This window comes from Pezoporus occidentalis, unplaced genomic scaffold (assembly GCF_034315485.1).
Source record: "Pezoporus occidentalis ecotype Australia unplaced genomic scaffold, CSIRO_AGI_Poc_V1 ctg66, whole genome shotgun sequence".
Lineage (NCBI taxonomy): Eukaryota > Metazoa > Chordata > Aves > Psittaciformes > Psittacidae > Pezoporus > Pezoporus occidentalis.
In genome coordinates this window covers 3,583,728-3,597,924 of record NW_026916009.1, presented here as the reverse complement: position 1 = coordinate 3,597,924, position 14,197 = coordinate 3,583,728, and the positions used below count along the sequence as shown (strand labels likewise).

At 39.1% G+C, this 14,197-nt stretch overlaps 1 protein-coding gene across 1 annotated transcript in view; it reads right to left on the bottom strand.

Moving 5' to 3' along the window:
• The window catches only part of TTN (titin), a 247,054-nt gene that overhangs the window by 47,122 nt on the left and 185,735 nt on the right, over window positions 1-14,197 (bottom strand). The window contains exons 244-263 of the mRNA XM_062640616.1: window positions 11,189-14,155; window positions 10,765-11,085; window positions 10,366-10,650; window positions 9,891-10,190; window positions 9,249-9,551; window positions 7,923-8,198; window positions 7,503-7,802; window positions 7,110-7,412; window positions 6,596-6,895; window positions 6,183-6,470; window positions 5,794-6,090; window positions 5,403-5,705; window positions 5,006-5,311; window positions 3,920-4,207; window positions 3,516-3,806; window positions 3,134-3,421; window positions 1,348-1,938; window positions 1,151-1,255; window positions 477-674; window positions 95-391 (exon numbers count right to left, since the gene is read on the bottom strand). Of these exons, the coding sequence (XP_062496600.1) occupies window positions 95-391; window positions 477-674; window positions 1,151-1,255; window positions 1,348-1,938; window positions 3,134-3,421; window positions 3,516-3,806; window positions 3,920-4,207; window positions 5,006-5,311; window positions 5,403-5,705; window positions 5,794-6,090; window positions 6,183-6,470; window positions 6,596-6,895; window positions 7,110-7,412; window positions 7,503-7,802; window positions 7,923-8,198; window positions 9,249-9,551; window positions 9,891-10,190; window positions 10,366-10,650; window positions 10,765-11,085; window positions 11,189-14,155 (8,607 nt within the window). The remainder of the gene's footprint in view (window positions 1-94; window positions 392-476; window positions 675-1,150; window positions 1,256-1,347; window positions 1,939-3,133; window positions 3,422-3,515; window positions 3,807-3,919; window positions 4,208-5,005; window positions 5,312-5,402; window positions 5,706-5,793; window positions 6,091-6,182; window positions 6,471-6,595; window positions 6,896-7,109; window positions 7,413-7,502; window positions 7,803-7,922; window positions 8,199-9,248; window positions 9,552-9,890; window positions 10,191-10,365; window positions 10,651-10,764; window positions 11,086-11,188; window positions 14,156-14,197) is intronic.

Here is a 14,197-nt window from a genome sequence, read left to right as displayed (position 1 = left end):
AAACCCCAAACGTTATAATGAGAAAACAGGAAAAAAAAAATAATTGTATTAATTATTCAAATAAAATTCTAAATTTTTAATGTCATCTACATACCATACTCATCCTTGCATATTATGGTTTCTGTGGATTCAGATGGAGCACTGATAGCTCCAGCAGTGTTCTTTGCTCTAATTCTGAACTCATATTTGGAGCCTTCAGTGAGGTCAGTTACAGTAAATGCACAGTCTGGAACATTCACATGATTAGCTTTTGTCCAATTCTTTGAAGGTAAATCACGCTTTTCAACAATATAACCAGTTAATTTGTGTCCACCATCATATTTTGGTTCTGTCCAAATGAGTGTTACTGAGCTCCTGGTTACATTGATAACTTCAGGTTTCCCAGGGGGATCTAAAAGAAAAAGAAAATAAATACTTGTCAAACAAAACTTATTTCAAATTTCAGAATTTGCCTTTCTACTTTCCTGATGACTTACCAATAGGATCAAGTGCCACAACTGGTTCAGATGGCAGACTTGGTTTACCTACTCCAGCCATGTTGATTGCCATTACTCTGAATTCATATTCCAGACCTTCAGTTAATCCTGTCACTCTGAAATCTTTCATTCTAATTGGTGTTTTATTTGCTCTCTTCCACAGAAGACTGTTTCTTTCTTTGACTTCAATGTGATAACCTAGAAGAAAAATGGTGTGATTAAAATATGAGGGGTTTTCTAGAAATCTTCATTTCTCACAGCATTGTGACACATCATACTGCCTGTATGGCATGTCACATAGGCATTGTGCAAGAGGAACATTGAAAAACAGATTAAGAAATGGATGTGGCCATACACTACAGACGCATCTAATAGCAACAATAAGATGTTTGTAAATGCAAATTGCTAATTTTAAGGACCCAAGTAATGTAAGATATAGGTGAGTTTGGTTTTGTTTCTTTAGACTTTTTGGCTCTGTGAAAAAAATGTTGTTTCTCAGTCCTGACTTTTAATTTAAATTTAAAGTTTTAAAAATTCATCATGGATAAAAAATAGGTAGTAAAACAATCAATCAATCAATTTAAAGCATAAACACCTGGTAGTTTTATCTTACCCTTTGACAGAGAGAAAGACCTATTAAGGACTGAAATACGAGGAGGCTTTTGGGTATATACCTGTGATTGGTGAGCCTCCAGTTCTTCTTGGATCAGTCCAAGTCAAAGCTACAGAGTCATGCCGCACAGCAACAATGTTGGGAGGTGGAGGAGCATCTGGAACATCTAAACAGCATTTTAAAAAATGAAGCAACATTAAACATCACCCCTAAACCACGTGGGGTTTTTCAATTTTTAAAATTATAACAGATACTTACCAAATGGATGTTTTGCAATGACAGGGTCAGATTTAAGACCTTCACCTACTCCATATTTGTTTTCAGCCCTGATCCTGAATGTATATTCATTTCCTTCATGAAGTCTTGTAACTCTAAATGTGGTTTTCTGCACTGCGGAGGCACAAGTCACCCATTTATTGTTTACATTATCTCTCTTCTCTAGGACATAGTTAGTGATTTCTGAACCACCATCATCTTTTGGAGGGCCCCACTTTAAGGTTATGGCATCAGCTGTGACTTCTTCAAATTTCACTGGACCTGTTGGTATGCCAGGTTTGCCAACAACTTTCACAGAAATAGTGCCTTCCTTGCTGCCAGCAACATTCTTCAGAGTTATGGTGTATTTTCCAGCATCAGCTTTCTGGCAGTCATGTACTACAAGTGTGGTGTTAACTGCTGTAGACTCAAATGCAACTCTTCCACTCTCAGTAAGTGCCTGGTCTTCACCTTTCTTCCAAGTTACAGATGGGACAGGCTTGCCTTTAATTGGGATTTTAAGACGGAAATTGCTACCCTCTTTAGCTGTATAGCACAAATCAGGTAGATCTCTTAAATCAAGATCAGGTGCCACTGTAAAAATAAAAAAAAAAACAACAATGATTATTCAACTATGTATAAACTCTGTAATAAAATTAAAATGCTATTTAAAAGGCATCTGATTTGTATGTATGCACAGTAATGACGGTAAGCATAAAATGGTATTTGTTTAGCATGGTAAGGTTTTGGTAGTATATGGGGCTACAGGGGTGGGCTCTGTGGGAAGTTGCTAGAAGCTTCCTCTATGTCTGATAGAGCCAATGCCAGCCATCTCCAAGATGGACCCACCACTGGCCAAGGCTAAGCGCCATCAGCAACGGTGGGAGCACCCCTAGAATGTATTTAGGAAGGGGGAAATAAGTTACTGTCTAAGTAACTTGCAGCTGGAGAGGGAGGAGTGAGAAGATAAAAGAGAAACAGCTACGCAGACACCAAGATATCCACCTGCAGCCAGCCACGGAGGACCCAACAGGCGAATGCCCAAAGGAGACTACAACCTCGTGAGAAGCCTGCACTGGAGCAGGCTCCTGGCAGGACCTGTGGCCCCGTGGAGAGAGGAACCCATGGTGGAGCAGGTTTGCTGCAGGAGTTGTGACCCCGCAGGGGACCTACGCAGGAGCAGACTGTTCCTGAAGGACTGTACCCTGTGGCAGAGACCCACACTGGAGCAGTTCGTGAAGAACTACTGACCATGGGAATGACTCTCATTGGAAAAGTTAGTGGTGAACTGTAACCCCTGAGAGAGAACCCCTGTTGGAGCAGTGGAGGAAGAGTATGAGGAGTCTTCCCTCTGAGAAGAAAGGAGCAGCAGAAATGTGTGATGAACTGACTACAACCCTTATTCCCCTCCCCCTACACCACCTGGGGGGAGGAGTTAGAGAATTCAGGAGTAAAGTTAAGCCCAGGAAGAAGAGAGGGGTGCAGGGAAGGTGTTTTTAAGATTTGGTTTTATTTCTCATTATCTTACCCTGATTTGATGAGTAATAAATTGAACTTTTTTCCCTAAGTCAAGTCTGTTTTTCCCATGATGGTAATTCGTGAGTGATCTCTTGCTGTCCTTATCTTGACCCACAAGCTTTTTGTTACATTTTCTCTCCCTTGTCTAGTTGCGGAAGGGGAGTGGTAAAATGGCTTGCCGGGCATGTGGTATCCAGCCACAGTCAACCCACCGCATAAAGAAACATAATTTGGCTAAGTGAAGCACTGAATTAATGATCTTGCTTCTTACCAACATCATCTCTTGCCACAATTGTAAGCTCTCTTGGAGTTCCATATCCAGCGTCATTTTGGGCTCTCACTCTGAAAGTGTATTCTTGTCCTTCTTTTAGGTCTCTCATTGAAAAATGGAGGTTCTTTGCCCGCATGACTTCTTGCCATTTATCTTCACCAATGAGGACCTCAACAACATATGCAAAAATACGGCTTCCACCATCACTGATAGGTTTTTTCCATACTAAATTGCATGATGATTTTGTTACTGCTGAAGCTTTTAGATCCACAACTGGTCCAGGTGTTTCTAGAAGGAAGAAAAGCATAGTAAGTGTCCATTTGAGCTAAAACTAAAAATTATCTGAATACCAAAATAGGCAAAATGGATTAAGTTTTCTTACCAGAAGCTTTAACAGCATCACGAGTTTCACAGGGGTCACCAATGCCATATTCGTTTTCAGCAAAAACCCTGAAGAAGTAGGATTTGCCTTCTTCTAAGTTAGTTATCCTGCAGCTTGTCTTTGGACATTCTGTTGTTACTGTGGACCATGACTTTCTTTCTGCATCACGTTTTTCAACCACATAATTTGTGATTGGACTGCCACCATCTATTAGCGGAGGTTCCCATGTAATCAGGGCAGAATCCTTAGATGCTTCCTTTACAATCAGGTTAACTGGAGGGCCTGGAGTATCTAGATAAACACAACAACCCCACATTTGATTTAGTAAACAACAAAACCAACCAACCAAAAACATGATTAAAAGTTAACAAATATACTACAATGGGGAAACCCCTGACACTTACCAAGGACTTTTACAACAATAGTGTATGCCTTTTTGCCACAGCTGTTCTCCAGACTGAGGATGTATTTTCCAGCATCATATTTGTTTACATTTTCACAGCGCAGGAAGGTATCAAAATCAGTTGATTTGATATCTAATCCTTGTCTGTCTCTTAGGTTGGCACCCACTTTAGACCATGTAATCTTTGGAGGTGGACGTCCTCTTACCGGCACATAAAGTCTCATTGTGACTCCAGCACGCAATACAAGGACTTTCCTTAGTTCTGCATCAAGTTCTCCTTCAGGAGGAGCTGTGTATTTAACAAAAAAACACGCAATTAAAACATATTCTTTAAAACCATCACAAAACAAAAAGTCCCTCTTCACTGGCATTTCTATGTATTAACCAACTTGTTCTCATGCCTGTGATGATGCTAAAGAGTCAGTATCCTGACTCCTGTTTCAAGATCATTGTCAAACTCGGCAATTTTTTTTGCACTGTTTTCACTACTGTTTTTTTTTTTCCTACCTTTTCCACCATTTATATTGCCTATCATATGAAGAAGTCTCATAGTTTCTCTAGAATTCAAAGAAGTTTCAAAGCCTCCTGGACTGTACTCTGTGCTGCTTATGCTGAACCAATACAGTTCTGTGAAGCAATGCTTTTGTACATACAGCAAAATGCATACAGAAGCCAGCATGGCTCTTATGGAGTAAGTGTCAAAAAATTAAATAGTGCCACACAGATTCTTAGAATAGTAATTTTTGCTTCAAATTATTTAGAAGACGTGAATAAGAATGTAAGTTTTAAGAACAGAAGTGAGATCTGAAAAGTCTAATTTTAGGATTAGAGAAAGAAAAAATTCTTGATCCAAAACAGGAGTCAGAAATGTATCTAGCATACAAAAGAAAAAAAGCAGACACCAGTCAGATTCTACTCAGTTCCTAACCGCCCTAATTCTTTTCCAAATTAGCCACTTTTAGCCTACACTATTTGAGAAAATTCCAGATTAATCTGCTTCTGTGATCTGTGACAAACCCTGTCTTTGGAACTCAGCCCATGAATTCAAGCAGAAGCTAATAAGGTAATTTGTTTCCAGTAAACATACTTAAAATGTCTTTGGCAGTGTGTTTATCAGGAACATCACTTGGATCACTGTATCCAATCTTATTGACAGCATAAACACGGAACTGGTACTCTGTATCTTCTATCAGCCCTGTTACCACAAATCGTGTAGCCTGTAAGTTCTTGGGTAGATTGCATCTGACCCAGTTGTCTGTGTCAGCTCTTTTTGCTTCCACTAGATAACCAATAATAGGACTTCCTCCGTCATATGCTGGTTTACTCCATGACAGGCTTATTGAATTACGAGTAGTATCAACCACTTTCGGGAAAGCTGGTGGGCCAGGAGGATCTGAGAATTAAAATAACAAAGTTATTGTACCAAATGTTGTGCAAACATATTTAGAAATAACCACGGAAAATACCTGAGGCTTTTAGCTTACATTGAGGATCACGAGCATACACTGCTTTAGATGGTGCGCTAGGCTTGCCAGGTCCAGCTTTATTCAACGCTATCACCCGGAACTCATATTCTGTTCCTTCTTGGAGTCCAGTAGCTTTAACAGTTCTTTCAATTACAGGCTTTCTGGTTACCTTTGTCCAGTTAAGAGCCTTAGTTTCACGTTTCTCAAGCATATAACCAGTTATTGGTGATCCACCATCATTAGCTGGTGGCTTCCAGCTAACAGTCATGAAGTCTTTCGTTACATTGCTAATTACTGGTGGATCGCAAGGTCCAGGTACATCTGTGAAGATTTATTTGGAAGTTACGTTTTCATTCATAAGTATATACAAAAAAAAATGACCAATTAAGCTATCTCACAAAGGACTTACCATATGGATTCTTAGCAACCGCTGGTTCAGTGAAGATAGGGTCTCCAACACCATATTTGTTTTCAGCACATATGCGGAACTGATACTCGTGTCCTTCAATAAGTTTCTCCACTGTGCAGCTTGTAATGGGTACATTGGCACTGACTTGGGCCCAGTTTGGTCTGCTTGTTTCACGTTTGTCTACAATGTAGTTAGTAATTTCTGAACCTCCGTCTTCCAGAGGAGGCTCCCACAAAAGCATTGCACGATCTGCATACATATGTTTGATTTTAACAGAGGCTGGAGGACCAGGCTTATCTAGAAAAAATAACATCACATTGTTGTAGCTCTGTCTCTTGTTATATCATTTAACTAAAACCGAATTTATTAACAGACAGTCTTTAGCTTACCAAGTACTTTAAGTTTAATGGTTGCTGACTTTGTTCCACTTGCATTTTCAGCAGTAATAGTATAGTCTCCTGTTTGCTTCCTGTTAACACTGAACAACTCAACTGTAGCAAGATTTCTCTTAGTGGTGATCTTAACACCTTCAGATGGCTTTAAAACTTCCCCGTCTTTCTTCCAGGTAATTGATGGCATTGGCTTGCCATATACATTTGCCTCCAGACGCACATTCGTTCCAGCTTTTACTGTAAGCTGTGATTGCATAGACAGATCCAATTCTATTCTGGGGGGAACTGAAAGGTAAAAGCCCAACAGTTAATCAATCCAGTAATATATAAACATTTCATTCTTCACATGAGGGTTAGTTCAATATATACAGACTTTTATCAGAGTTCTCAAACGCTTCTGTATTTCTTACCATTTTCTGGATGAATGGTCACTGGATCAGAAGGTTCAGAAGGTCTGCTAATGTTAACTGCTGTTTTAGCAATTGCTCTAAATTGATATTGAGCATTTTCTTCTAAATCGGCAGCTGTATACTCTTCTAAGGGTATTTGATGTGGAGTTGTATTGCACCGGACCCACTTATCACCAGGTAATTTGCAAGCTTCAACAAAGTAGCCAATAAGTTTGCTACCACCATCATGCTTTGGTCTTGTCCATACCAGTGATGCAGTACTCTTAGTGACATCAATAACTTCAGGTTTTCCAGGGGGATCTAAGGCAAATAAGATCATGTTATAATCTGTATTACAAAAAAAGCTAACATATTAAACAATGGCTTTAATAATACTGGATACCCACACACTGCACTCATGGTAAACACAAAAATATAAACGTAAGGGCAAACTGAAGATCATAGAGTTGAAGGTATATTAAAAATGACCATAAAAACAGTAGTCTCTTGCAATTTATTGGTGTGTTTTGCTTACCAACTGGTGCTCTTGCTGTGACAAACTCAGTTGGTTTACTAGGTTTACTTGCTCCAGCTCTATTCAGTGCGTAAATTCTGAAGGTATACTCAAGGCCTTCGATGAGCCCCACACAAGGGTATTCTGTGGTGCGCACAGCTGTGTCATTAGCTTTCACCCACAGTAAACTGTTCCTTTCTTTGCGCTCAATGAGATAACCTGTGATTGGACTGCCTCCATCACTATCTGGTTTATCCCAAGCAACAAAAATGCAGTCCTTATTGACCTTGGTAATACGTGCATTCTTTGGTTCACTAGGAACATCTAGAAAGAAATACAAAGATAGATATCAATTACATGTTTTCTTACTGGGAGGATTAAAAAGAGAAATGCTGCTATCAATGATTCACATACCAAATGGGAACCTTGCTATCATCTTTCCAGAAGTAAGTGGTTCAGAAATCCCAAAACGATTTTCAGCACGAACGCGGAACATATACTCTTCTCCAGGAATCAGTTTTCCAATTCTGCAGCTTGTCTTTGTGACAGAAGCTAAAGCTGTTACCCAGTCTCCTCGGCTTACATCACATTTTTCAACTACATAGTTCGTAATGTTACTGCCACCATCTTCAAGAGGTATATGCCATGCAAGAGTGCATGCATCTGCATCTATTTCAGAAATATCAAATGGAGGCTGTGGTGGACCTGGTTTATCTGTGAAGAAAACATATTAAGAAAAAAGGGATGAAAGAACATGGCAACAACTGGAATATGCTAAAACTAGATTTGTATAAAGCTATTATTTTTGTATAAAAATAATCAAATGAAACATACCCATGACTATCACTCTGATTTTCTGACTATCAGTACCAGAGCTATTTTCTGCAGTAAGAGTGTAAAAGTCAGAATCTTTTCTAGTCACATCTTTAATGATAAGAACAGAAGACTTTTCTGCTTTATGTACAGCAAGGCGACTGGATGTAAGTACATCTTCATCTCCTTTCAACCATTTACAGACTGGCTGAGGCTTCCCATATACATGAGCTTCAATTCTCAGTTTCTTTCCAGCTTTGATGTGAACATGATCAGGCATCAGAATCTTAGGTGGGACTGAAAGAAAATCACATAGAGATATATAAATTCAACTTCTGTGATATATTGATTTTTTCTTGTGCTTTCATGTGAAGATTCTCTGCTTCCCTCTTTAGTGAGAAAGACTTCCTGCACCAGTAGGAATGACTTCATAATTTTTAATTTAGCTTCCACTTATGGACAAGTAGAGATTCTGCAGTAGGCAATATCTATTTCAGTCTTTTACAGTCTTACACATTTTGTAAGAGAACATTTTTGAGTTTGGATTGCCTTCTCACATGTTTACATACAGGCTATTGCACTACTAATGCATGACATAAAATACCTCATCCGGAACTTGTTGCTAACTCATTGCACTTTCTACAAGACAAACAAGAAGGAGAAGAAAAACTGAAGTTCTCGCTGAACGAAACCCATTTCCACATTCAGTCTTTTTATACTCTTGAATTATTCTTCTTTTGTACAAAATCTTTCAGATTTCTTCCAAAAGAGACTTGGCAGTATACACTTTTCTTCCTGCTACTGGCTAGTTTTCATTATCTTTTGCTCCTGTACTTTCCTCTTTCATTGTCACAAATAAAGTAGGTTCTTCTCATCTGCCCCTTACCCCTACATCTTTCTCTGCTTCAGATACCCTGACACCTTAATTAGGCCAACTTGTTGTCCCTGCCTTTTGCTTTACATTCTCAACCAACTCTACAATATAAACTACTTGTTTTATCTTAAAACAGGTCCCACTTTTGGCCCCATTTATGTCTCAAACTACCATTTGGACACTTTTCCTCCTTCATTTTAAGTTTACTAAAGACCTTTTTTATTTGTCCTTAGTTTCTGTCTTCTGGTTCCAACTGAAACAATACCTACAAAATTCTCTAATCATTCTCAATTAGTGCTCAACTCTCATCCTTTCTAATTTGTTAAAATATTCAATACAGTTAAACATAATACTCCAGATGAGTTCATAGAGCATGTGTCTTTCTGGGACTCATTCAATGAACTAGAATTCTTCCTCATTTCATTAGTAAAGCAGAATATTGCAACACAGATAGTATTTAGATTGTTACTTACTGAGTTGTTCTTTGATTTCAAATATTCCTTCAGTTTCTCTAGGCAAACCTACTCCTACTGCATTTCTAGCCGCCACTCTAAACTTGTATTTCTTTCCCTCTTTCAGACCAGCTACAACAATGGAGAGATCTTTAACAACTGAATATTCTGTCCAGCGATCTGCTGGTTGGTCATCTTCTTTGTAGCTAACAATGTACCCATCAACTTTAGAGCCTCCATCACGCAGTGGTGGCAGCCAGCCTAAAGTAGCACTATTCTTCGTGATTTCAGTAACTTCAAGTTTTCGTGGTGGATCAGGTTCACCTTTAAGGGGAAAAAACAACAACAAACAAAAACAAAAAATGAAACACATTAAACATTGAATTTCTGAGATTTTCTGACTCTTGAATATTTGTTGAATTATTGGACATTACCTGTGCTAACTCAACAAGGACAATATGGCAAAGAACAAAATTCTTAATAATTAGAAAGGTATTATATTCATAGATTTTATTACTTGAAAGAAACTGACATAGAAATATTCATGTTTATCACTGAGTAGTTAGTGGCATTGTCCAATTTAGAAACACCAACTTTCAAAAAATTACAAAATCTTACTAAAATTAGAAAGAAAATACAAAATGTGCTTAAAGGCATACTTACTTAGCGGATCTGATGCTAGAACTGGTTTTGGTATGTCACTTGGAACACCTTCCCCATATTCATTTACTGCTGTTACTCTAAAGTAATATTCATTTCCAGGTACAAGGTTAGCTATTTGGAAACTAGTTTTCTTCAGTTCTGCAGTGACTGTTCCCCAGGTCTTCCTGTCAGCCTCACGTTTCTGCAGGATGTAATGAGTCACTGGGCTACCACCGTCATTCTCTGGAGGTGCCCATGAAAGATGACATGACATCTTTGTGACATCTGAAACCTTGAAGTCCAACACAGGTCCAGGAGTATCTGTAAAGAAATTTCAATTTATGCTAGTCTTTTCTTTAATAAGCTATAATTAAAGGGGACTAACAGCTTCCTATACACGGCAGTTAGTGTTAGCTGACTGGGGTCATAAAAATTCTTGCAATAAAGATTTAATATAGTTAAAAAATTGACTAGCAATATTTCTTTCATTACTTACCCAGGACTCTGACATTCACAAATACAGCCTTTTCTCCAGCTGCATTAACAAGTGTCAATGAATATTTGCCTGAGTCATCACGTGTTGAATTAGGAATGACACAGAAGGCCATAGTGTCAACCAGATCAACTTGTCCTTTTCTGATAACGTTATCAATACCCATTCTCCTCCAGGTGACTTTTGGTGCTGGGCGACCCCTAACAATGGCAAAAAGTCTAATAGGGCATCCTGCCCTGACTGTGACTAACTTTCTCATGCTTGCATCCAACTCAATCTCAGGAGGTTCTGAAAGAAAAAATTAAAGGAATAAAAATGCAAAGTTTATCACATGAAATAAAATAAAATCAGAGCAAATAAAGTTTGTACGTCAATACTCATAAAGAGAACGGGAAAACTCACCAAGTATTTCTTTGGGAGACACAGCTTCTTTCAGTTCAGCTGGTCGGCCAAGACCAACCTGGTTTTGAGCAGAAACTCTGAACTCGTACAATTGGTTTTCATCCAGGCTGGTGGCTGTAAATTCTGTGTGAATAACTTGGGCAGCAACATTGCATCGTTTCCATCCTGCTTCAGGATCAGCACCCTCAACTTTTGGTCTAATTTCTACAACATATCCAATAATTGGAGCACCACCATCATACACTGGTTTTCCCCAGCCAAGAGTTATTGAACTCTTTGTGCTATCAACCACTCTCAGGTTTGTGGGAGGACCAGGTGGTTCTGAAAGACAATAAAAATTACAAGTAATAACACAGTTGTGCAATTTAGCAATCTGTTATGTTAACATTAAAACAAAATACAGTAGAATACAATAGTATGATACCTATTGGGTCTTTTGCTACTACAGGTCTTGATGGCAAGCTTGGTTCTCCAAGTCCAACTTCATTTTCGGCACTGACACGGAATTGATATTCATGACCAGGGATGAGATTAGTAACCTTCTTGCGTCTCTCTGGGATTGCAGTCTTAGTAACAGGAACCCATCTCAGTGATCGTTTCTCTTTCTTCTCTAAAATGTATCCTGTAATTGATTTGCCACCATCATACTCTGGTGGATTCCAAACTACAGTCATCTCTTCTTTGCTAACTCTTGTGACATCTGGAGGGTCAGGGCGACCAGGTCTATCATATTTTGTTTTTGCAATAATTGGGTTTGTTTCTGTTGGTGGACCAGTGCCCATTTTATTCTCTGCACGAACTCTAAATATATATTCATTACCTTCAATAAGCCGTGTCACATTCGCATAGTTTGTTAAAACAGAGGAAGAGTATGTAGACCAAACCATACGCTTGCTTTCACATTTTTCCAGGATGTAGTTCTGTATTTCACAACCACCATCATCTTCTGGAGGGTCCCAAGTAACAGTACATCTATCACTTGAAATGTCAGTGACTTTCAAGTTTCTTACAGGACCTGGTTTATCCAAGACAATAACAGTAGCGTATGCTACGAAACTACCAGCTGTGTTAGTTGCAGTGATCACGTATTTCCCACCATCACTACGCCTTGATTTTGTGAGAACAAATTTAGATGTGTCAGAAGTTGTTTCAATGCTGACTCTTGGAGATCTAGTTAGATCTGTGGCATCTTTGTCTTTTGTCCATACAACTTCAGGCTGTGGTTTTCCTCTGACTCCAGCCTCAATTCTAATTGTGTCACCTGCTTTTACAGTTAGCACACCGCTTAACTTTAAGTCTAGAACTGGTTTCTGCAGATCTTCTTTCACAACAACTTCACCTGTTTTTACCCAGTTACTTTCACCTGCCTCGTTCTTGGTTTGAACTCTGAATTCGTAAATCTTATTTTCAATACATTTATCTACCATGTAGTGTGTTTCCTTAATGCTGCCTTTGTGAACCCTTTCCCATTCATCTGAATCTTTCAGTTTTCTCTCAACATGATAACTTAAATTGGGACTGCCACCATCATAATCTGGCCTTCTCCATTTCAGATACACAAATGTCTTTCCTTTCTCTGCAATGTGAAGATTTTCTGGTTCTCCAGGCTTGTCAATAGGATTGATGGCAAGGATAGGAGTCTTGGTCTCAATGGAAGGACCTGGACCTATTTTGTTTTCTGCACAAACCCTAAAGAAGTATTCACGGTTCTCTATCAGGTTTGCCTTTATTAATCGCTTAGTGATATCAGAGGATACAATTGACCACCCCCTCTGGTTTGGTTGACGGCACTCTACTATGTAATTTGTAATTTCAGAGCCACCATTATCCACTGGACTCTCCCAAGCGATCATACAAGAATCTTTTGTGACATAGCTTATTTTCAGGTTCTGACATGGTCCAGGTCTGTCAAGCACATTAACAACAGCAAAAGCTTGAGCATGTCCACAGCTGTTCTTAGCTGCTATTATATATTTGCCATGATCAGATCTTTTGGCTTCTTTCACTTGTAGTTCAACATTAGGTAGATCTTGGAGTATCTCAACACGTTTTTCTTGAACTAATATTTTGCCATCTTTAGACCATGTTATGTCAGGATCTGGCCTGCCTTTTACTTTACCAGTAATACGGATTGTTTGGCCTACTCGAACAGTAATTATATCTCGACAGGTCACATCTAGGCTTACTTCTGGAGGAGAAAGAATATCCTTTGCAAGTACAGTTTCTGCCAGTTCTCTTGGTTCTCCCTCTCCCACAATGTTGACAGCTTTTATTCGGAATTTATATTCATTTCCTTCTATTAACCCAGGTACTCTGAAAGCACATTGTCTAATGAGTTCATCTTTATTGATCCTATTCCACTGAGTAGTTCCAGTTTTCTGACATTCCACAATGTATCCCAGGATCGGGCTGCCACCATCTTTGAGGGGCTTTGTCCACACAAGATCAGCTGTTTCTTTGGTTTTGTCTTTTAGTTTTGGATTAATAGGTGGTCCAGGAGGAGTGATAGGACGTGAGGCTTTTATTGGATCAGAGCTTGGAGATGGTTTGCTTAAGCCCACCATATTTTCTGCAAAAACTCTGAATTCATACGTGTTGCCTTCAAAAAGACCAGTGACTCTGTATTTCATATCCAGTATTGGTGCCTTATTGACACGCACCCATTTACCAGATGCTTCCCGACGTTCAAGTATATAACCAGTTATTGGAGTTCCACCATCGGATTTTGGTAGGGTCCAAGACACTGTTGCAGCATTTTCTGTAATATCATAAACAGTTGGTTTACCAGGTGGGGATGGTGGATCAAACATATGTTTAGCAACTGTTGGTTCTGAATCAAGGGGTGCACCAATGCCTATCTTATTTTCTGCCCGGACACGGAAAATATATTCACAGCCTTTCTGCAGTCGTGGAATCTTAATTTTTGTGTGACTTGTTCCAGAGCTAACCACTCCCCAAGTTTCTTTCTTTGATTGACGCTTCTCAACAATATAATTTATTATAGGACTCCCACCATCATCTTTAGGAGGGCGCCAAGAAATAACCATATGTTCTGGTGTTACTTCAAGAATATTAACAGGACCAGTTGGTGGGCCAGGAACATCCAAAACTGTAAGATGTAGAGCAACAGTTTTGCTGCCAGCTGCATTAGATACTGTGAGTAGATACTCTCCTGTATCTTTCCTTATACAGTCTTTGATGGTAAGTACAGTCGAATAATTGTCAGTCTCAATCCTGTATCTGCCATCTGGTTTAATTTCAATGCCATCAGTAACCCATTTTGCAGTAGGAACTGGCACACCTCTCATAATCGCAGGAAGTCTTACTGTGGTGCCAGCTTTAACAACAAGACCTTCAATTAATTTCACATCTAAGTCCACAGATGGAGGTACTGAAATTGGAGAAAAATAGAAATTACCTTTTCAGGGGAAAT